At 49.2% G+C, this 24,152-nt stretch overlaps 1 protein-coding gene across 1 annotated transcript in view; it reads right to left on the reverse strand.

The window, feature by feature from the left end:
* The window catches only part of GEN1 (GEN1 Holliday junction 5' flap endonuclease), a 742,451-nt gene that overhangs the window by 595,162 nt on the left and 123,137 nt on the right, over positions 1-24,152 (reverse strand). The window contains exon 2 of the mRNA XM_069605926.1: positions 19,937-20,139. Within this exon, the coding sequence (XP_069462027.1) occupies positions 19,937-20,097 (161 nt within the window). The 5' untranslated portion in view covers positions 20,098-20,139. The remainder of the gene's footprint in view (positions 1-19,936; positions 20,140-24,152) is intronic.

A 24,152-nucleotide genomic window follows, 5' to 3' on the forward strand; every position in this document is an offset into this window, starting at 1 on the left:
GAGACAGTAAAACTGCTAATACTGAATAAAGCACTGAATGAAAGCAGCAAATCTGCCAATATTGAATGACAAACTGAATGACAGAAGCACATCTTCTAATATGGATTAACAAATTGAATGAAAACAGGAAAAGTGCTAATATTGAATAATGACCTGAATGCAAATAGCAAACCTGCTAATGTTGAATCACGCATTGAAAGAAAATGGGAAACAAATGAATTAAGAACCATCACTGCAGAGTTGAAGTAAAGTCTGAGAAACTTTGTTTTTGGAGTTGCCTTTGAGAAACTATTGTTGAATATCCAACTGCTAAAAGGAAAACTAAAGTTTCCTGGTTGAGCGACCTGTGATGGCTGGATCGTTTGGTCCAACAACTGCGCCAAGATCAGAGAACCCCTATATTGAAAAAAAGAAACCTACTATTGTGTCAAAAGGAAAACTACTATTGGTGCATATAAAGCTTGGCGAAGGGAAGCCGGATTTTTGAAGAATTGTTGGAACTTAGCTTAACAACGAAGCCTAAATATACTTCCTTTTGTGACAACCTTGATATTGAACTTAGGGAAGGGAACCCCAAAACTTGCTACCATGAAACTTAAATTGAACTTGGGGAAGGAATCCTGACATTCAAAAAGAAGTGGAGCTACTACCTTAAATCTAAGAGAAGAGAACTTGAACATTGGGGTGAACTTGTTGATATTTGAGGAGAAGTTAAAGAATAAGCATGAGCTGGAAATAGTTCAGAACTTTACTTTCGGAACACTGTTTAATTTATGGTTCACATCCCTACACATTGTTTGGATGTTAGTTGTGAGGGCAAGCATAGGTTTTAGACTTTTAAGTTGAACTCACTGACGCAGACTATCCTCCGTTCCTTTAGGTAGGGGAATCCCATAGGGCAAGTTAAGACTTACACCATCCTGACATTTAAGTTAATAAAGGTATTTTTGTTACATTGAATCTGTTGTCTGCGTCTCCTTCCATGATGCCAAAGTCTCACTATCCACTGCAATAGGTGTGATCAAATGTATTATTGCAGCTAAATGGGGGACTGTAGAGCGCCCCCGATTGCGTAAGTGGATCTCTGCGGTTGACATGCATATCCCTGGAAAAGGGAGCGTACAATGCATGGGGCTGCACAGCCGACAAAACACAGAAGATATGGGGGAAATGGGAGGGATGAGAAGGGGCATCTGTGTCTCTAATACTGTGGTTTTACATCAGTATCCTTTGGACCAGGTGTAGCGTATATTGGACCAATGTTTTCCTATGTTTGCATCTACCCTGTATTTCTTACAAGAGGTAACCAGTCATGTTTTGCTTTGTGCATAGGGTGTAGGGGAATGTCAGTTCCCCGGATAGAATGAAATGTGAAAGGGGGACATACCCAGCAGTATCCCAAAAAGAAGCCTAGAGTGTGAGCACTGGCTACCCTTAAATGTAAAGAAGCTGGCAACCCGCACATGGGGGAGGATGAATCTTCAATAGCAGCGAAGAGTGCTAACATGATGCCCAGGTGGGGGAGCAAGCTGAAGCACAGGAGAGCCCAACCTGGGGTCACACAGTGGAGTGTGCCCCATGTGATGAATCCAATGGAGTGATCACTGATCTCCTGGCGGTGACCTCCTCCCATCTTGCCAGGGGACGGCAGCCGCTACCTGATCCGGACTCTGGGGATGGCTATATGAGTGAGGATCACATGGGAGGAGATGCTATGGCTGCATTGGATGAGACATGGTATCCCCCCTTTGCCCTTGAAGATAATCCTCTAATACCCAATACCCTCGTGGCCTATTGTCATACAGCAACACCTCCCCCTAGGTAGAATAGGGGAAACCTTCCCCAAATCACAGAAACCAAACTTTCCATCTTTGGTCCACTGTGTGGAAATTACAAGACCGCCTTCTCCAGTTCCGTTTATCCATCATCCAAAACTGATTTACCATGTAGAACTGTTGAATGTGGCTATTCAAGATTTCTAAACCAACTATCAACAATGGAATTATTTTCCCAGAATCACCCGAATACTGTGACGAGAAAGAGGAAAAGAGCAGTGCAGAACAGAAGAAGCCATAAGCCCAGCGAGCATTGTAGTTGTTTGCCGAAAATACCTGTGCCCGAGAAATGTTAAGGTCAGAAGCAAATTGATAGAGACTCCTGTTGGAGAGTGAACATTTCAGGTCCTCATGCCTCTCGTAGAGGTGAAAGGCACAGACACGTGCAGTGGAGCCATGCAGCTCACCATCCAGGAAGAAGGGACACGTTTGCGAGAACGGGACTCACTGCAGAAACGCCATGTCAGGAACTCACTTGTGGCTGGGGTGAGCAGCAGCATCCAAACAGACAATTCCAGCGATAAAAAATTATGTGACAAAACAAAGACTAAAAGAATGAGACATCTTTATTTCAAGAAACTACTTTGCGGTACATGCAGTGCAGGAGCTTGGCGAGCTCTAAAAACGCTCCTGAGCCTAAGGAAGACCTGGAAACTACATTACCCAGAAGGCTCGCGTGGACACAAGCTCTCTGGGTCCTCCAGGACAACGCCCAAAGCATTGCGCATGCGCGTGACGTGCACAGACTACGCCGCTTGTGCTGAAGAACACGAGAGAGTGAGGATGTGTATTCAGAGAGCTCCTGCAGCCCGCCATCCGCCGGACCATTCCTCGCCTGTGACAACTGCAGGCCCTGCGTATACCAACAGCATGTAATGCTTCGCTTACAGCATGTTTTACGGGCATTACCTTTGATAGAAAGCTCGTGCACGTAGCGTTCGGACAAGACAGCTCCTCTTTAAGTAATTGTGAACGGGGGTGTTTAAGTGAACGCAGGCAGCATTCAGACTACGCGGCTCTTCCACAGATTACAGGACAGGAAGACGCTTGAGGGGCGAAATAGCTCACATCTGAAGGCAGCTACTGAGCATTGTTGGGTGTCGGAGAACCGGCACCATAAACTGATTGTAGCATGTTATAAGTAATAACCCGCCGGAGAGCGGATCAGTCATTGCCACGTGTATATGTGCGGATTTGTTTTGCAAAGTAATCTCACACATGTCTTTGGTTTCTTTGTAGCGGCGCTCCGCCTATTCAACACGGATTAGAACTTTGGACAGCAGCCCATGACAGGAGTGCCCTGCTGCACTACACAAAGATAAGTGCCCTCATCTTGTTTCTAGTACTGTAGTACTGTGTGCTGGTTGTGAGTTCCTCCAACTACCGGTTTTCTTTAATTAGCACATTGCATGCAAGTTATTATGTGTACAACTGATGCACCAGAAGTGCATAAGAGAATTGTGCAAAAGCATTTCAAGGCAGTTCTTTTAGCTCCTGGAGGACAGACTAGGTAGGGTTTGGGGGCAATGAATGCATGTGTGTTAGAGTGAGTGGGCGGAGCATCTACAACCTCAGGAACCCCAGAATGGGGTAACAAGCTGCATCTTTTCCCAAAACCCCCTAACCTATCCACTACCTCTTCCTACCCCTCAATCCGATGTTCCTAAATTCCCCTACCTATCCAATCCAGCGGACCCTAACCCTCTTTCCCCAGCAGGTCACGAAGGCCTGTGTTAGTATATCTTCCAGGCACCAAGACCCAACGAGGAGGCAGGTGTACGTGCTACCTCCGCACAAGATCTGAGTAAACCTGACAGAAGCACAAGCCCAAGTATTGTCAGGTGCCAGGGTAGCACGACACCATGGAGGATATATTGGCAGCATTACAGGAACTCAAAACAGAGTTACAAGCAACAAGGCAAGATTATGTCAGTTTGGCAGGTCAGGTGCACACACTAACTGTACAGACTACCTCTCAGGCTACCCCTTTGCCCAGAGACCATGTACCATCCACGCCCGTACAGGTTCAGGTTTCCACAGACACCCCACATCCATTAGCGCCGCCTTAAAGATACCATGGGGACCCACAAAAGTATAACCAGTTCGTGATGCAGTGTCAGCGGCATTTTATAACAAAACCACAGGTATTTCATACAGCCCAAGCACGCACCGCCTTTTTGATCTCTTATCTGTGTGGAGATGCAGCGTCTTGGGCCACGCCTCTGGTGGCGAAAAACGATGCACTCCTGTACAGCTGGGATACATTCCTAGAAGAGTTTGGCAAGATCTTCAACCGTAGAGCAGCAACATTGATAAAAGACAGGGAACTGCTCACTTTAGGCCAAGGAGGCTAGCGGTCGAGACGGACTGGCCGCAGGAGAAACGCTTGGCCCTATTCTATCAGGGTTTAAGAGATGAGATGAAGGACCTTATAGCGGAGGTAGACCCACAACCTAGCACTTGCTCGTCCATGATAGACTTAGCATTAAGATTGGATCGGATGCAGAGCGACAAGCGACAAGACCGCCGAAAGTGGGACCCAAGGCCGATGGTTCAGTTAGATCAGCAGCAACAGAAATCCAGCAAGAACGAGAAACCATCAGAAGAACCTATGCAGATAGTGACCGTCTGTGTGCCCCTGACAAAAGAGAAGGATAAGAAGCAACGAGAGACGTTATGCCTCTATTGTGAAAAAGGTGGACATTTCATTCAAGAGTATCCAGTAAAGCCTAAAGGGGAAAAGCCGGGAAGCGCGAAAGCTCGCCAGTAAGGGTGGCCCGGGCGAGCAACCAGAAGACACCCAACGTATTTGGCAAACACTTTACAGGAGCGGGTGGCGCATGTAACAGTTTCAGGCTTCATCAGTTGGCAAGACCAGCGGGTGTCTGTGTCTTTGATGGTAGATTCGGGGGCCACTGGGAATTATATCGACAGAGGGTTAGTATCTCAGTTGGGATTACCCCGTGAGGATAAAGAAAGTAAAGGAATAAGTCACTTACCTGTAACTGTTGTTCTCCTGCATGGGTCTGGCATGGATTCACATGCTCATGAATATTCCCCGTCATCAGGCTGGGACTCCTCGGTAAAGAAAAAATCTGTTTCAGTTTCGTTTCTGAACTATCTTTCTACTAGTGACCAATCACTGGTCTCTTGGTCAGACTGCCCCCAGCCAATGACTGCCCTCTACCTAAACCCCTCCTCTGGCAGCCATCTTCAGATTTGGTAGCATGTAAAGTGGCAGTAGGACCAAGGGAAGAGCCCCAGAGGGGTAGGAGGGAGGGTTTGCATGTGAATCCATGTCAGACCCATGCTTCAATATTTGAATAACTTCGCTTACTTCTTCTGTAACTTCTTATCTTCTAAGAATTCTTGAATATAGTCTTTCTTTACTGAAGTCAGGAATTCATAACTCCTCTAAATTAAATAAACTATAGATTTTTCTTAAAACTTCTCTCAGAGCTAAAGAGACTGCAACATGCCACAAAGGCAACTAAAATGAAAGGCAGTTTAGAACTCTGTTCAACATTCCAAACTACCTCATCAATGGTTTCCTCCAATCACTGCTGCAGTACTAACCCTCCATCTTGCCTTGGGGAAAGAAGTGATTCCTGAAATCTTATTAAGGAATTTTTTGTACAATTCTTTTATAATAAAACTTGAACATCACACTTCTAAATAGAATTACATCCAAAGGTCTTATTGCTAAATGATGATTTCTAAATTAAGTGTGTAAGTAATTGATGACTATGAGAATTATCTTGGAATGATAACAGTGTGTCTTTTAAGGTTGTGAACCTTTGAAACTCTAGAAATATACCATGGAATCCTGACAAGTAACTTGTTCCTTCTCCAGCATGGGGTCTGACATGGATTCACATGCTCATGAATACAAGAATACATAGCAGTACACACATGTACAACCACGGGAGGTGGCAAGGCTCAACATTAAGCATCTCTTACCTCCTCACCAGGCTCACCTTCAAGCGAACAGGTTGCGCAGCACTGCCTGGCCGACTCTGGACTCCTCCCTGGAATCCCGGTCGACGTAGTAGAATCTCGTGAAGGTGTGCGTCGACCTCCACGTTGCAGCCCTGCAGATGTCCAGCAGGGGCAAACCAGACAAGAACGCTGTGGTAACAGCGGTCGCTCTGGTTGAATGGGCTCTCGGACGACCGGGCAACAGTTGGTTTGCCAACCAGTGACATTGCATGCTGCAGCCAGAGAGCCATCTGGAAATGGAAGCCTTCGAGAGGGCCCTCCCCTTGGTTCACAGGTCCAAAGTTTACAAACAGCTGTGATGTCTACCGAACACTCTTTGTGCGGTCCACGTAGAACTTCAGCGCTCTAGCCACATCCAGCGAGTGCAAATTCCTCTCAGCCGGCGACGAAGGCGACGGGAAGAAAACAGGTAACACCAAGGGCTCATTGAGATGGAAGTCCGACGGCACCTTGGCCATGAAGGAGGGGTGCGTCCTCAGCACTACCCTCGTCTTGTGGAATGTCAGGTATGGAGGTTTACAGGAGAGGGCCTTGATCTCTCCCACTCGTCGTGCGGAGGTGATGGCCACAAGAAATGCTGTCTTCCACGACAGGAACTTCAATGGTGCCGAATGCAGAGGTTCGAAGGGCGGCCCCATGAGCCTGGTCAGCACCACGTTGAGCTCCCACGCCGGGGCCATACACGGCACCAGACAGAGAACCTCTTCCATTTGTGTCCATAGCACTTGAGAGTCGAGGATGCTGGCCTTTGCAAGCACCTCTTTGCAGTCTGCCGGGATATCGTATCCTCTGAACTCTAGTGCTGCAGGAGCCAGGCCTGCAGGTTCAGTAATCCTGGGTTGTGATGGAAGATGGCGCCTCCTTCCCTGGCGTGAAGATCCACGTCCGTCGGTAGTTTGACCGGGGGGGGGGGGGGGGGACGCTGACATGTCCAGAAGTCCGAGAACCAGATCTGCCTCAGTCACGCCGGTGCGACAAGGCTCATCCTGCACTGATGAGTCGCAGGAGCAACGGCAGCGGGGGTAACGCATTCAGGAACAGGCTGTCCCAGGGGAATGAGAAGGCATCGCCCATGCTCCCCGGCTGGGGCAACCTGCTGGCGCACCTCCGGCACTTGGTGTTCGTCGCCGTCGCGAATAGGTCGATCTGGGGATTGCCCCATTGTCAGAATAGGAGATCCACTTGATCCTGCTGAAGTTCCCACTCGTGGCACGAGCGCAGCTCCCTGCTGAGTGAGTCGGCAATGGTGTTCTTTATTCCTGCGAGATGAAAGGGCACCAGGAACATCCCTTGGGCAATGGCCCAGTGCCACAGATCCTGCGCTTCCTTGGATAGGGCTGAGGATCTGGTGCACCCTTGCTTCCTGATGTAGAACATCGTGGTGGTGTTGTCGGTGAAGACCCTTACCACCTTGCCCTTGAGCGATGGAAGGAACGACCTGAGGGCCCAGAACACAGCTCGGAGCTCCAGGACGTTGATGTGTAGTGACCTCTCCTCCGGAAGCCAAAGGCCTCTTGTGTGGAGATCTCCGGTGTGCGCTCCCCATCCTTCCAGGGAGGCGTCCGTCGTCACCGTTTCCTGATGTGCCGGGGTCTGGAAGTCCATGCCCACCGCTAGATGCCTAGATGCGTGCGGGTGCCCCACCACCGGATTGCTTGATGGAAAGTCTTGTTGAGTGAGATCCTGTCTTTGAAGTTGCCGGCCGCTTGCATCCAACGGGCGTCGAGGAACACCTGCAGTGGTCACATCCCGCAACCTGCATAGGCACACGAGGTAGATGCACAAGGACATCATGACGAGTAGGGACTTGATGGACCTCACCCTGGCCACGTCCATGGTCAACAGCCGTTCTATCTTGCCCAGGATGGCCTTCGTCCTTTCCTCTGACGGCGAACCCAATCGCGCCACTGTGTCGAGGCTGGCTCCCAGGAACAGGGCGTCTTGCGACAGTACCAAGTGTGATTTCACGAAGTTGATCGAGAATCCCAGATCCGTGAGCAGTTGGACCGTCTTCGGTGTGTGATCGACGGCGAGTTCCCTTGACTTTGCTCAGATGAGCCAATCGTCCAGGTAGGGGTAAACGTGGATCCCCTGCAGGCGCAGCCACGCCGCCACTGGTGCCAGGCACTTGGTGAAGACCCTGAGCGCCGACTTCAATCCGAAGGGAAGGGCATTGAACTGATAGTGTCGCCCTTGGACCACGAATCGTAGGAACTTTCAATGTCCTTTGAGAATGGGCATGTGGAAGTAGGCATTCTCCAAGTCCAGCGACGATAGGAAGTCGCCTTCCTCCAGCTGTCCCAGCACGTGCTAGAGGGCGACCATCCGGAATTTCTGGGACTTGAAGTTATTTGTTTAGACGACGAAGGTCCAGGATGGGTCGCCAACCACCAGTCTTCTTTCGGACGAGGAAGTACCGCGAGTACACTCCGGAGCCCCAGAGCCTCATCGGGACGGGTACCATCGTGCCCTTTTTCAGCATTGCTCGTACCTCCAGAACTAGCTGTGGGATGTGGTTTTCCTTCCTGGCCACAGGTGGTAGACGGGGACACTTTCTTTGGAATTCCAGAGTGTGCTCGTGGGCCAGCGTGTCCAGCACCCAACGGTCAGTGGAGATGGACTCCCACACGCTGATGAATTTCGCCAGCCGGCCTCCCACCGGGGTGCTTCGGTGGGGGCCCGATGCCACGGCCAGTTCAATCCTGCTTCGCCGAGGCCTTGGCGCCTTGGCGACAACGACGTCCTCCGGCCTTGCTGTGGCCTGTCTACGCCTCCTGCGACGATGAACGGGCCGCTTGGCGGTACGACGAGGAACCGCCACCAAATCCTTTGGAGGCACCTTGAGTCTTGCCTCCGGAGGTCCGAAAGGGCGGCCGTCGTTGGTGGAGAGAACCCAAGGTCTCGGCCGTCTCGGTGTCCGCCTTGATGGCCTGCAGTGACTCGTCCACTGCCTTGCCGAACAGGTTGTTCCCGTCAAAAGGCATGTCCAGTACCCTGGTCTGCACGTCCTGATGGAAATCGGTGGCCTTAAGCCAACCACGCCGGCAAAGGCAAACGCTGTTGCCCATCTGGCGAAAGAAGGTGTCAGCGATGTCCGTGGCCACCGTGATGGCGTGGGCCGAAGCCACCTTGCCTTCCTGCAGGATTTCAAGGGCTTCCGCCCTCTTGTCGTCTGGGAGGAGATCCAGGAGGGGAGCGATCTTGAACCATAGCTCCCTGTCTCAGCGCGCCACTATCGCAAGGGCATTGGCCGCTTTGATGCTCGTCGCCGCCGACAGATGACTCGTCGCCCCATGGCATCCAGCTTCTTCCCCTCGCTGTCCGATGGGGAAGTGAAAGTTGATCCCCGTCGCCCCTGCCGATTTCTTCTTGGCCGCTGCGGAGATCACCGAATCCGGGGACGGCTGAGCTCTGAGGCATATCGGGCGGAATCTGGGACCCGGTACTACTTCTCATACCGGTCCCTCTTCGCAGGAGCCATGGACGAGTTCTTGAGTAGTGACAGTCCTTCGTCCCAGATGTCGTCTAGTAACGGTACTGAGAGGACCATCTTCCTTTTGGCCTCCCGTCGCTGATCGAGGAAACCCTCCTTCAGTTCTTCAGGACAAAGTTGGAAGAGCTCCGAAGCCCTGGCGATAATGGCGTGGAAAGAGCCAATTTCGTGGGGAGGGGAGGCCCGGGCAGGAGGTGATGGGAGATCCGTCCCGTCGTCATCCGACCCGTCGTCGCCATCTCCGTTCCCGTCTCATCCCTTGGTGGAGGTGAAGGAGGTGAAGGATGGATTTGCCTCCGCTTGTTCGGTGGGATTCTCGACGGTCCAGGCGCCGCTGGATCGTCCGCTGGGGTTAAGGGCAACCTTGTCCTGATCTCCGTACACAGGGCCTGGATAGCCATCAAGATTGCTCCCGAGTTGTCCTGTGGCATAGGCACCGGTTGCGACGGGAGCGACGGCTGGGGAGTAGGGTCCTCCGTCTCCTCCACAGTCCACGGCTCCTCGTCGGCTCCACCGTCGCTTTCTACGTCCGCCTCGTCGGCATCCCTCCCGTAAGACCGGAATTCCTTGAACCTCTTGTCCAGGATATTTGCGATGCTAGCCAGCTCATCTTCAGAGGTTGTATCTGTGTCCTTTATGGCTACCGTGCCCCCCCTCTTCCTCCACCCGGTGTTTCACTGGGGTCTTATTGATAGGCTGAAAAGAGGATTCCCTCCGGGGTGGCAGGGAAACTCTAGGCCCGGAAGTCATCTCCACTGGGGTAGCCTCCAACGCCTTCGATCAAGGCCTTAGCTGGGTGAATCAGGGCCTTCGTGACTTTGGGCGCGTCTGAGGCCTTCACCTTGGGGGGGGGGGGGGTCTCTGCCTCGCTCCCCTCCGCTGCCGCCGTCGGGATCGACCGGGGCTTCTCCCGAAGCTTACCCGGGTTCTCCGAATTCCTCTTCACCGAGCCAGAGCGTTGGCTCGTGGTTGATGGCGTCGGTGACATCGCACCCTGCCTGGCAGCCAAGGAGCCCGAACCATCGGCACTCCTAGTGCCCGCGGACTCGCGGTGCTTTGCCTTTTGTTGGGCCCTCGTCGCCGGAGACGTCTTAGAAGACCGCTCGGATTTCCTCTTCTTCTCACCTGCTGCTGGGCTTTTCCCCTCCAGCCAGTTGATGAGTCGGGTACAATGATCCCTCATTGTCCACTCGGACATGTTCTTACAAAACGCACAGTCCTTCTCCACGTGTGATTTGTCGTCGTGAAGGCAGTAGAGGCACCAAGAGTGCTCATCTTCCTTGAAGACATTCTGTAATCCGCATCCAGGGCAGCTCGTGAACAGCTTGGATCCAGGTGTCGTGGTTCCTTTGTCCTAGGCCATGTCCACGCGGGGTAGGCCTCCAAGATCTTCTGGAATCCTCCAAGAAGCGAAAACTCGATGAAAATTCACCCTTGAGGGGCATAGAAAATTCCAAAACGGGTCCCCGTTGATCAGAAGTAGAATCGGTGGAGCCCGAGGCTCGATTGAACAAAAAAAATACAAGTAAACTCTTTGAAAATCGCAAAACTCAGTAAAAGCGCGAGAGCTATAGCACGAGGACTCCCAACACTTGAACGTGTGGTAAAATCTGAAGATGGCTGCCAGAGGAGGGGGCTTGGGTAGAGGGCAGTCATTGGCTGGGGGCAGTATGACCCAGAGACCAGCGATTGGTTACTAGTAGAAAGACAGTTCAGAAACGAAACTGAAACTGATTTTTTCTTTACCGAGGATTCCCAGCCTGACGGGGAATATTCATGAGCATGTGAATCCATGCCAGACCCCAATGTTGGAGAATGAAGATGTAAGATCTGTGGATGGGTCACCATTGATCTCAGGGCAGATCACAAAACAAACCGGTGTGTGCATCTTGAGTGCGACCCACATCATCATGAGGACATCAGATTCAACATTATTGCAGCGTTTGGAGTGATCTTAGGGCTACCCTGGCTAGGTGTTCATAAAACCGAGGTGGACTGGACCCAGGCTTCGCTGCGTTTTTTTCTTCTAGGCATTGCTCAGAACGTTGACATCTTGTCTCTAACAGGAGCCTTGAAGTACAGACAACACAAAGGCACGAACACGTAGTAGGGAGTGCGGAGAAGGTCCTGTCAGCTGATTACCAAGATTAGTTTTCAGTAAAGCTGCTGCTGAAACTTTACCACCACACAGGACGTTCGATTGCAGAATCGACTTGGAACCAAGAGCCGTTTTGCCATGCAGTTGGAGCTACGGAGAACGAACAATTGCTGGAATATATCGAGACAAATTTAGCTAACGGATTTATACGTCATTTCACCTCACCGGTGTCATTGCCGTTGTTCATCGTCCCCAAAGAAGACAGGGGACTTGAGAACCTGTTTTGATTACCGAGCAATCAACCGCAAAACAGTTAAAAACCGATATCCTCTACCCTTAATCCCCACCCTATTGGATCAGGTACGGGATGCTAAAATCTATACCATCTGGTGTGGGTGCGTAAAGGGGACGAATGGAAAACTACTTTCAGGACGAAATTCAGACTTTATGAATACCAGGTAATGCCATTCGGACTCTAACGCACCCGCCGCCTTCCAGCACTTCCTGGATGAAGTTTTACGAGGTTAACTAGACGTTTTTGCTGTTGTCTACATAGATGAAATTCTTATCTATTCTTGGAGTCTGGAGGAACATCAGGAACACGTGAAAGCGGTCTTGCAACGCCTGAGGGAACCCCAATTATACGGCAAACACGAAAAGTGCAAATTCCACCAGACCACAGTAGAGTTTTTGTGGTTCATTCTTTCCCCAGAAAGGGTGGCCATGGACACAATGAATGTGCAAGCCATTACAGAGTGGCCATCGCCCACATCAGTAAAGGACGTACAAACCGTTAGGTTTTGCTAACTTTTATCGGCGCTTCATAGAAGGGTTTGCCAGGACAGTGCAACCAATCACTCGCCTTTTTAAAAAGGGTGTAACATTCCAGTGGGACGCAGCAGCGGAAGCGGGCTTTCAGGCTTTGAAAAACGCATTTATAACGGCTCCTGTGTTACTACACCCTGACCCCACTCGCTCTTACATTGTAGAAACCGATGCCTCTAGCTATGCCCTTGGGGCAATTCTATCTCAGCGAGATGACTCTGGGCAGCTGCATCCAGTTGCATTACTACTCACACTCTTTACTACCTGATAGCTGATCGGGAGCTTCTGGCCATCAAGGCAGCGTTTGGCGAGTGGCGCCATTATCTGATGGGTGCCCGGCATAGTATAACCATACTGATGGATCATCAGAATTTACGATTCTTGAAATCCGCTAAAGCCTTAAGTCCCAGACAGCTGCGATGGGCCATGTATTTTATCTGATTTTGATTTCGTAGTGACTTACCGTCTGGGAGCGGAGAACAAAAAAGCCGACACACTATCTCGCTATTCAGAGCCAAACATCAAGTCTAACAAGGAGGAAGAACCAAAACCCATAGTACCACCTACGTGCTTCATTGGCAGCAACACAGTAGACAACATGTTTGACAATATTAGGAAAGCGATGACCGCCCAAGAATTAGCCCGATGAAGTGAACCAAGTAAGGAACAAACTGTGAAGGACAGACTCCCTTTTCGTGGCACTGCGCTGTACCTCCCTACCTCGGCCATCCGCGAACAAGCCATAATGTGCTGTCATGACTCACCATTTGTGGGTCATCCTGGGGTTGCTAAAACCTGTGAACTGGTGAGACGTCATTTTTGATGGCCTCAGATGAAACAAGATATCCTTCAGTATATCCTCACATGCAAGTGTTGTTTAAGAAATAAGCCGCCGGAATGCTACAGCCCTTCCCACACCACCGGTGCCCTGGCATACTGTGTCCTTAGATTTAATAGTAGATTTACCAGCAAGTCATGGTTTCACCACCATTCTCGTAGTAGTTGATTCACTGACCAAATTATTGCATTTCATACCTTGCAAAGAGATCCCAACAGCCAAAGCATTGGTGGATCTCTTCCTTCAGAACATCGTGCACCTTCACGGCATTCCCCAACACATCATATCAGACCGGGGTTCGCAATTTACATCATGCTTCTGGCGGGCCTTTTGTGAATCGGTGAGTGAACCAAACCCCTAGACCAGTACTTACACTGTATGACATATAATAATGAATCCACATGGGCAGATACAATTTGGCTAGCCGAACTGGCATACAACAATGTTTTACATTCTTCCACTAAAGTAACCACCTTTTATGGCACCTATGGTTATCACCCGCGATTCCAGCTTGTCCTGCACGCAAACAGACACTGTACCAGCTGCCTTGAAACATAAAGAACACTTAAAAGGAGTGTGGTGCAGTATACTCACTCATCTCCCACTTCAGATGCGTATGCATCCAGTGTTCCACGTGGTGTTACTCAAACCTGCCCCAGCCGCCATACGCCAACAAAAACCGCCACCCATATTAGTGGATGGGGTTCCCGAGTTTGAGGTGAAAGCGATACTAGACTCACATCACCGAATAGGGCAAATGTATTATCTGGTGGATTTGGATTGGTTGGGGTATGGGCCTGAAGAACGTTCTTGGGAACCAGCTTTGAACATTCATGCCCCACGTCTTCTCTGTATGTTCCATGAAAACTACCCATCTAATCCAGGACCAGTTGGGAGGGGGGGGGGGGGGGAGTACTGTCAGGAACTCACTTGTGGCTGTGGCAGCAAGACCCAAACAGACAATTCCAGGGATAAACAGGTATGTGGCAAAACAAAGACTAAAAGAATGAGATCTTTATTTCAAGAAACTTCTTTGTGTTACATGCAGGGCAGGAGATTGGTGAGCTATAAAAATGCGCTCCTGAGCCTAAGGAATACCAGGAAACTACTGGGTCTTCCAGGACAACGCACAAAGCATTGCGCATGCGCGCGACGTGCACGGACCACGCAGCTTGTGCTGGAGAACACGAGAGAGTGAAGACGTGTATTCAGAGGGCTCCTGCAGGCTGCCATCCGCGGGGTCATTCCCCGCCTGTGACAACTGCAGGTCCCAGGTATACCAACAGATAAATGCTTTTGCTTACAGCGTGTTTTACGGGCATAACCTTTGATAGAACGTTCGGGCAAGACAGCTCCTCTTTAAGAGATTGTGAACAGGGGCGTTAAGTGAACGCAGGCAGCGTTCAGACTACGCGGCTCTTCCACAGATTACAGGACAGGAAGACGCTTGAGGGGCGAAGTAGCTCACAGCTGAAGGCAGCTACTGAGCATTATTGGGTGTCGAAGAACCGGCACCATAAACTGATTGCAGGACATTATTAGCAATAACCCGCCAAGGAGCGGATCAGTCATTGCCACGTGTATATGTGCAGATTCGTTTTGCTAAGTAATCTCACATATGTCTGGTTTCTTTGTAGCGGCGCTCCGCTGTTTCGACATGGATTAGAACTTTGGACAGCAGCTCATGACAGGAGTGCCCTGCTGCACGACACAAGGCTAAGTGCCCTCATCTTGTTTCTAGTACTATGTGCTGGTTGCGAGTTCCTCCAACAACCGGCACGTTGCATAGGTTTTCTTTAATTAGCACATTGCATGCAAGTTATTATGTGTACAACTGATGCACCAGAAGTTCATAAGAGAATTGTGCAAAAGCATTTCAAGGCGGTTCTTTTAGCTCCTGCGGGCCAGATTAGGTAGGGTTTGGGGGCAATGAATGCATGTGTGTTAAGAGTGAGTGGGCGGAGCATCTACAACCTCAGGAACCCCAGAAAGAGGTAACAAGCTGCATCTTTTCCCAAAACCCCCTAACCTATCCACTACCTCTTCCTACCCCTCAATCCGGTGCTCTGAAATTCCCCTACCTATCCAATCCAGCAGACCCCAACCCGCTTTCCCCAGCGGGTCATGGAGGCCTGTGTTAGTATATCTTCCAGGCACAAAGACCCAACAGGGAGGCAGGTGTACGCAAAACCTCCGCGCAAGAGCTGAGTAAACTTGACACGCCCTGAGAAGGTGAACGAAAGACTCCTGGTCATTTGCCGACCGCAGAAGACAGCACCTTGCTTACCTGAGTCAGAAGCAAAGCGGACGTGCTCAAGAAAAGTCGCAGGAGACGGTAGAACGAAGGGAAAGCAATCACAAGTGGAAACCAGGCAGTGTAACTTAGCCGGTTTACTGTGAACGAGCCCGAGAACACGAACAAGAGCTGGTGAGTCAACCCAAGGATAGTGGGGACACCAGGGCATTTGGGCGACCGCGCCAAATGCAAATGATAATAAACAAAACAGAAGAAAGAGAGAAAGCAGACTGATTGTAAAAAGAGGACGTGAATTGCAATCAAGGCCCTCATCAGTATGTAAATGCATGGAATGTAAATACATGGGGACATCAAATCAAATAATATATCAAGAGGATAGAATACCCAACCAAGTGAATGTGCAACTGTGCAAGTGGATAGAAGCACCGGGTGAATACAAGAAGTCCTGGCAAAAGAGTATTCCAGGCAATTACAATTGCATCAATGAAAGAAGCCCTGGCAGAAGAGGATAGAAGGCAATTGCAAGTGTGTGGATACAAGAAATATTAAGAAAGAATATTAGACATGCGTTGACCTAGACAAGAACGATTAAAATCCTTGCAGAATAGAAAACCAGGAATTCTGAGAGGAACAGAATCATAAGGCTAAACCGCTTTGTATGCGACAGTGCTATTGTGGGCCAAGAAAGACACAAGGAACTGTTGTATAAATAACTATTTGTATTACAAGAATAATCCAGGGGAAAGGAGCTCAACTCTGCAACAAGGACTCTTTAGCCTTGGAGAACTGTTTTGTTGGAACTATTTATTCTTCCTTTATGAACACTTTTTCAAAAAGCATCAAAAGTTAAAATACATCATCCCTTTTTCACCTTTTAGATTGACTTATAGTGTGAGGGTCAGAATAGAACTTTTGGACACGAGGACAGTTTTGATTTTGACATCCCGACACAGACAGATCCTTAGTTTTGGGTTAGGTAGGGCCAAAGCACCTTTCCCCACCCCTTTTATTTTCAATAAAAGTCTTTAACCAAAAATATGGCCAACAAGTTTAATTCCTTACTCTACACACCCACACACAAGAGTGACTGAACTGTGAGCAAAACACTGGTGTGGTAACCGAAGCCTCAAGCGCTGCAGGCGCCGAGGTATTTTCGCTACACACTCTTACAATACAGAAACAAGCTATATAGTAAGATGGCAAAGCCACTTGTATTGAAGTATCTCTCTCATATCTCCCCTGAATGAACAACTCCGGAGGGTGTCGGGCCTGAAGGGGAGCTTCCAAGAGGCACCTCCATCAACAACGTTCTGGTGGTGCTGCCTTGGTATATTAATTCATACTATGCCTGCTTTATACCCTTTAGGCAGACTAGAACATCAACAGGTGGATACTCCCATGTGTCCGGTCTGCCCTCGGCTTGATAGCGGAGGACCTACACGCCACATTCTGCTATAAGATACTGGACCCCAATATAGTCTAGGGGAAGGGAACCTCTTGCCTCTTCCCACTTGAGTCGATTGGTGTGTGGGTTGTATGCCATGATTCCTTAGGCACAAGACATTTTGGCGTATTGTTACAAAAACATAGTTAACTTCAGGAGCCTAACACACTGAAGAGATTCTACAACCTTTTTTCAACTGGCTGGCAATTTCACAGTATTACCTCTTGAGGTGAAGTGCTGGAGCAATAACCCCATAGTTGAAGTAGTGCTTTTGTAGATGTTTACTAGTAAAAGCACTTCCACGGTAAAGTCGCTTTGCTTGGTTTGGTCCTCTTAAAAAGAAATCTTAGAAATCTGTAGCACATGGAAGCTCAGAAGTGTAAAAAACCTACAATCCATTTTGAAGAGATGATGCTAATCCCGATAGCTCACTCTTGGCTGTTACACCACGGAAAGGAAAATTGAACGGAATATCTCTTACCGTCAGAAGATGAAACTGGCAAAACAAGAGGTGATGCTGGAATGCTTTGAATTATTCTGAAACTGATTGCTCTGGGCAACGCTTTAGGTCATCATTATTAATCCTACCAAGCGATCACAGAAAGGGAAAAGACAATTTCCAATCAAAATTGGTCCCACTACAAAAGAGGAAGTCCAGCCTTAACTGCCAGGTCACATCCCTTCTCCACAAGACCACATGATAGGACACACATATTTTAGCCTCTCTGGGCATCATCAGTGAGGTGCAGCTTGGGTTTTTAGGCCTGGCAAGTTCAGGACCGCATCTAGGTGGTTTGAGGGCAGTGCTGAATGGTTATACACACGACTAGTGGGATGGTCGGGTCTGGTCTCTGGTTTATTATTGTGTAGGAATTCACAATGCTTAATGACATCGGATTCTTTTAGCTTGCTTTGAACCCACAGAAAAGACAATAAAGGGGCGCGCTGTTGAGCAGCAACCAAGATGGCCACTTGATCACGAAGCTCTGACAAAAGAAATCATTTCTGTAATCCTGGGCTCTAGGCTCCACGCATCACCTCAGAGCTCTTGCATGCACTCCCGAGACCCAGTGGGGTCACGCAGTTCTGTTGTCTGCCCCCTGCATTCCTGCCTGGGCACATACCGTCAACACGTTTGGCAGGCTGAGAACTGCGTCGCCTCATGACCAAGAGGCCAGTGGTGGTTCTCACTCCCGAGGCTTAGTGAGGGGCACTAGATTTTGTCTTCCTATGGGCTGTGGAGGGGGCTGCTACATCTAGTCAGGGCCATGGCGCTGCTGACTAGATCCCTGAGGCGGCCTGGTGAGTGGGGCCCTGTGGAGCGTCTCCTCACTCTGAGGGATGCAGAGGCACGGACTGTGGAGCCACTACACAACCCAGACACTGTGGAAGGTGGTGGATGGAGCCCTCCCCTTGCTGCCATGCTTGGTGGGACAGTTGGCATCGAGGGCCATGACCTGAGGTGAACAAGGAGCGAAGATCCTCCGCTCTGGAGTTGGACTCCCTGAGCCCCTGCAGGTCACGGATGATACCGCTGCGGCGGGTGGGAGCAATGGCGCTGGCCACCTACATTAATGAGGTGGCCCGGTGAGCGGGACCTGATGTAGCCTCTCCTGCTGGTGGGTGGGACCACTCCCGTTCGAAGGCTGTTCTGGTGGCACCCTAAGACCGCTGCTGGTGGTGCCGTAGCTGGCCGGCAGCAAGTGACTAGACCGCAGTCCGCAGTGAACGGCAATGAAGATCTTGGACCAATGCGGCCAGTTGGGGCCACAACGATGTCTGCCTGTTTCCCTTTGGGCATGCCCTTGAGGGGTGCCTCCTCGAACGCTTCACGATGTGGGCGGCACCCCCAGTTACCAACTAGGTGAATGGTAGTTGGAGGCCCTCCCCTCTAATGCACCTGTGCGTTAGACTTGTGTTATTGCAGGGAAAACGGCCAGGCACTGACATTGTCCTAATTAAGTGGGGAGGGAAGTGAGAAAAGCCCCAAAGCGGGAAGAGACCCCAAAACCCCAGAGTGGGAAGGGAGGGTGAGACAAGCCCCAGAATGGGGAAACAAACAAGAAACCCCAGAGTAGGTAGAATGAAAGAGCAGTGGCCCAGCGTGGGGAATCAAAAGGAGAAGAGCCTTGGAGTGGGGAGAAAGGGACTGATTTGTGCGAGAGAGCGAGAGAGAGCGAGAGACCTGGCTGGTGCCCCGGAATGGCACTCCAGCAGTACAAGAACTGCACACTTGGGACTGTTCACAGGCAAGGACCTATGGCAAAGAAACAGAAGAGTGGGGGTCAGAAACCTGCAGCCACCCTTTGTCCGGGCAGTGGCTGAAGATTTTTCTTGGTTGATTTAGGTTTTCATAAGAAATAGGGAAAGAAAATAGGCTAGAATAGGATTCGGTAAAGAGGACTGCATTTCTGTTTAGCCACCTTTACATCCTGACAAGCATTTGTTTTGCCTCTCTTTTGTATAGAGTAGGGATTAGTAGCACCAGTTTAGGGACAGAATGGGTCTTTTTTTCCCGTTTTTTTTTTTTAAACAAAAACAAAAACTTGTGAGGTTCATGGTTCCTTTGTCCATCTCCTGCTTCTGACTTACCACAGATACAGAAACTCAATTTCTTAATGATCCGGGGGTTGGTGGAAAGAAGAAGTAGATAGGGCCATGGTCTGAGAACCAGTGCCATCCTCCCATTTTCATGAATTCCTAGTTACTGACTTATGAGCTGGGGATTCGAAACTAGGGGGTGGCCATGATCTGGACTCATTACTGCATTACCTGTTGGGTTTGTTGTAATGCCTAAGCTATTGAGTAACATGACTTGTTACTAACTCATGATGAGGAAATACTACTGAGAGTGAGCACGGATCACAGGGGGGTGGGGGGTTAGAAGTGCAATACAAAGAATTCATCCATTGATAAGGACACATTTTCATTTGATCTCCCACCTTATGAGTGATACACACATTGGCAAGCCGAGAACAAAGATTATTTTCCTGCAGAGCCCTCGACACATTTCCGAGACTAAACTAGAGCTCTGTGTGTTCAGATGAGGGAATTGATTTTTCAGAAAAAACGAATATTGTATTTTACGGTTTCAATTTATCGTGATAACATTTGGTACACACGTAATTCAACATGTCTTTGTCTTACCTAAGATGGGGTTTAGTGACCACTCCAATCATGTTCTTAACCATCTGGGCCTCACACACCCATAGACTCAAATCCACAGCCAGGGTTTTTCCACTGAGACTGTTCAGAGGGACATGTTGCTTTACAGGTTGCAGGATGTGCCATAGATACGCGACCCCCATTGAGCCAAATGTTTTAATCGATATTCCAAAGGGAACGAGTGACTGAAAGATAGCACAATAAAGGCTTTTACAATATTACAGCAAGAGAAAGAGCACAGTAGTCGTGGCAAAATGACAGAAGAGCATACAAAACAATTGAAATAAACTTTTACAATATGGCTAAAATGCAAACAGACATTACCACTCTTACAAATGCTTTACGAGACAAAAATGTCCATACTAGGAGATACAACCATTGCATGTTACAGTTTGAAATGTGTCTGTACTATATTGTAAAACCGCAGTTCCTCATATGCAACAATAATGCATGTGCATAATGGGAGAAGAAATAGTAGCTGGCTGGGGAAGATTACAAATGCATCGATAACTATTGTAATGAGAAAGTCATGTTATTGTGCCACACAGGAGCACTCCCACGATCCTTGTAAGGTCCAGACACCAGCCCACAATGATCCTGAACTCTCCATGTGTACCCTTGCCCCAATCAACAAATCTCTAGTATGACTTTTGGAATACCACAGAAAGTTGAATAGGCAGGGGGCCAATAGGCAGCCCTCCCCGAGGCCACCTGTTTCTCTCAGACTTAGATGTACACTTGGGTGAAAGTAAATCGTTCCCTCACAGCCTTGATCAAGTGCGAGACAGGCATCAAGAGAGACACAGACTTGTCATCTAAAGTTTGAAAACCTTTATTAAACAAAAGGTTGGGGTTGGTAGAACTGCTACCTGGCCCTAACTCTATAGGAAAAGGTCCCTCAGCAAAGTCTGTCTGTGTCTCAACCTACGCTTGCCCTCACAAACTAACAAAGTGTGAAAAGGGGGGTCTCTGATAAAAGAAAAATAGTGATGCAAAAACAAGGCAGGTACCAGTTCTGGCCCAGCAATGTCTTACTTTTGAGGTGTGGTTCTCCTAGTCTCAGCGAGCTGTTGGCTCTTAGATCGCCCAGGTCAGCTTTCTCTAGCTTTCCAGCTCTTGACCAAAATATATCACCATAACAGTTCACTTTAAGTATACGAGGTTTTTGCAATATGTCCAAAGTTCCCAAAACAATACACTGTTGTTTTAAATGATATATTTGGACCCCTCAGGGTTCCCTTCCCCAAGTCTCAGCTTATTCAATAAAGAAAATATTCAAAGTTGTTAAAAGAAATTTTATTAGCCACAAGTTCAGACTGTCTCATGGGTTCCCTTTCCCAGGTCTCAGCTTATTCAACTCAAATTCATACAGCATACAGTTCGTGGAGGACATTGTCTTGTCAAAGACTTTTGAGAACGCAGGGCATTTCTTTTCCTTCCTGCACGACCACTGTGACAGCTTGCCCCAGGTTATTCACCTCTCTTTTGCCTGTTTTTACTCCGGTGCTTCCTACATCTTTTTTCTTCTTTCGGGCCACTTGTCCATCTTTACTTGTTCGTGCACTCCTGCACCTTTGTATTCCTTTCTCCGCTGGACCAGGCCACTTGCCAGTCCGGCTTTCCACTTTCCTCTTCCCTTGGTGCTTGGACCTCTTACCCGCTTTGCTTCTTCACTTTTACTTTCCTCTTTCTCTCAAATCCAGGTTGCTTGCCCGTTTCAATTTCATCTTTCACTCTTCCTTGAGTTTCCTCTTTCAGCACCACTCTCGTGCTACACTCCGCTTTCTTTCACTTGTCTTCACTTGCCAGTGCCATTCCTCAAACACTGATAGGTCTGCTCACACGCTTACCCGAGTCTCTCTTTTTCACACGACTCACTGGGTGGCATTGCGAGGCAGCGGCTTCCTGCTACAGTGTGAGGCCAGGTTCAGGGTCTCACCACCTGCCCCTCGAACATCCTTGGGGTTGGTTCGAGCCCAAAGGGAAGGAACATTGGTCCCTTTAGCGCCAGCAGGGATCTGGCTGTTGGGAACGCAAGCTTCCCCAACTGATAGCGGTTTGCTCCGCTCACCATATTGATGCTGCAGCATGCAATCCTCCCTGAGGTCATTCCAGCAACTCCCTGCACCATGGCTTCTCTGCTCTGGACCTTTTTCCCAACTCACTCCACCCTTTGCGTCGAACCACATCTTTTATACCTGCCTTGAAAGTTAATTGGAGTCATGTGTGGATAGTCAGCCTGACTCTGCCTGTCCTTGTTAAAGGGACAAAATGGAGAATGCCCATAGGAATCCATTGCCCATGGATTCCTATGGGTAATCCTCATTATTCCCAGCATGATGTTGTTCGTCCCAGTGATTGGGGCGAGAGCGAGGGGTTTTGAGTATAAGTAACCCATGACAAATGAGGGGCAGGGGAGATGGAAAATGAAAACGTGGGTGTGAAGATTCTCCTCTATGTAATGAAAAGTTCCCTTTTGGACGTCGCCTTTGTATTCTTGTTTTAGGGAGAGTCAGAGGGGTGGATGTTAGGGTCAGATGGACACATTCTTTCCTTAAGTGTTCACTTATGCCCAGTGGTACAGTTAAAGGAATAGTGGGCTCAAAAATATTATTGTCCCAAAAGATGAGCAATAATCAAAAACATGCATTAAACATAATTTTAAAGTAAGTTCCTAAGTAAACATTTGAGCAAACGAGGCTCAACGCGTTTACAAGGGAGCATCCATTTTGCCATTTCAGGCAGCCTCCTCAGCTCATGTTAAGCTCTGACCTGGCGGGACTAAACAAGCAGCAAAAGCCCGCTTCTGGCAGATTTTGCTTACTGCAGCCAGAGCAGAGCTGTACATGAGCTGATGAGGCTCTCACTTTAACGTTTTCGGTGCTGTCCAAGCCCAGGGAAGCACAGAAATCGTAAAAAGGCAAAAAGCAAAGGCGCAGAAATTATAAATACAACGTTGTTGTATTTGTGATTGCCGTGGTTGGAAAACCACAGCAATCACAAATACAACGGTGTATTGCTGACTGCGGCGGCTTTCGCTTTGAGTCTCCTGGGCTCCCCCAGGGCGGAGTCCAGGAGACGCAAAGTGAAAGCCGCTGCAGTCACAAGAACAAGTTACTTTCTTACCTGGTAACGTTCTTTCGATGGGATGTTCCGACGACGTATTCCACATCTATGACAGGTAATCACCACAGCTGTGCTGCATTGGAAAATTTTCTGCGTCCTGCATCGATGACGTTGATACACCGTCCTCGAGGGCCTCCGTCGAGCCAACGTCACTGGATGTTATAAGTAGGACGCACAACGCCCGTAGCCTCAGTTGTAGTTTTTTCCCAGAACGTTTGGCACCAATCTTCTGCCAGTATGACCACAGAAAGCCTTGCAGAAATGTAAGCTGCAATCGCATAAGAAATTCTGTAGTGGGGCAGGCTGTGAGGGTACGATGTGGAATACGTCGTCGGAACATCCCATCGAAAGAACATTACCAGGTAAGAAAAAGGAATTTTAAAATAAGAACACTCCTCTGATGACCGCTTAAATATAGACAGCGCAGCCAGGTAACCGTTAATGGTACCCACTTGCAGGCCCTTGTGGCCTAATGAAAGCAAAAAAGACAGAACCACAGGAATGGCACATGAAAAAGGATCCACATTCTTGACCCTGCACCAGTCGCAGGACTTTCTCCAATGGCAACGGTACAGGGACTTTGTTGCAGGCCTTCTGGCCGAAAGCAACACCTCCATCACGTCTTCAGGGAGGTCCCAATCCTTATACCTCAACCGTTCAGAAGCCAAGCATGAAGGTGGAGGGACTTGACCTCTGGATGGAGAACCTGACCCCCCTCCCGTGACAGCAGATCGTCACGGTAGGGAAGACGGCGTGGAGGGCAGATGGACATGTCGAGAAGGTCCCGGTACCACGTTCTCTGGGCCCATGCCGGAGCAATGAGGATCATTCGGGAACCGAACCTCCGTAACCTCTGCAGCACTTGCGGAATGAAGGGGACTGGAGGAAATGCGTACAGCAGTGAGAAGGACCACTCCACTATGAACGCGTCCCCCAAGGCTCCTCTTGGAGGACATTCCCGCGAGCAGAATCTTTCGCACTTCCGGTTGGCACTGGTGGCGAAGAGATCCACTTGTGCGGTCCCCCAGAGGGCGAAGACCTCCAGGAGAATCTCCTGAGCCAGCCCCCACTC

The sequence above is a fragment of the Ambystoma mexicanum genome, chromosome 4p (assembly GCF_040938575.1).
Source record: "Ambystoma mexicanum isolate Mex_15411 chromosome 4p, UKY_AmexF1_1, whole genome shotgun sequence".
Classification (NCBI taxonomy): domain Eukaryota; kingdom Metazoa; phylum Chordata; class Amphibia; order Caudata; family Ambystomatidae; genus Ambystoma; species Ambystoma mexicanum.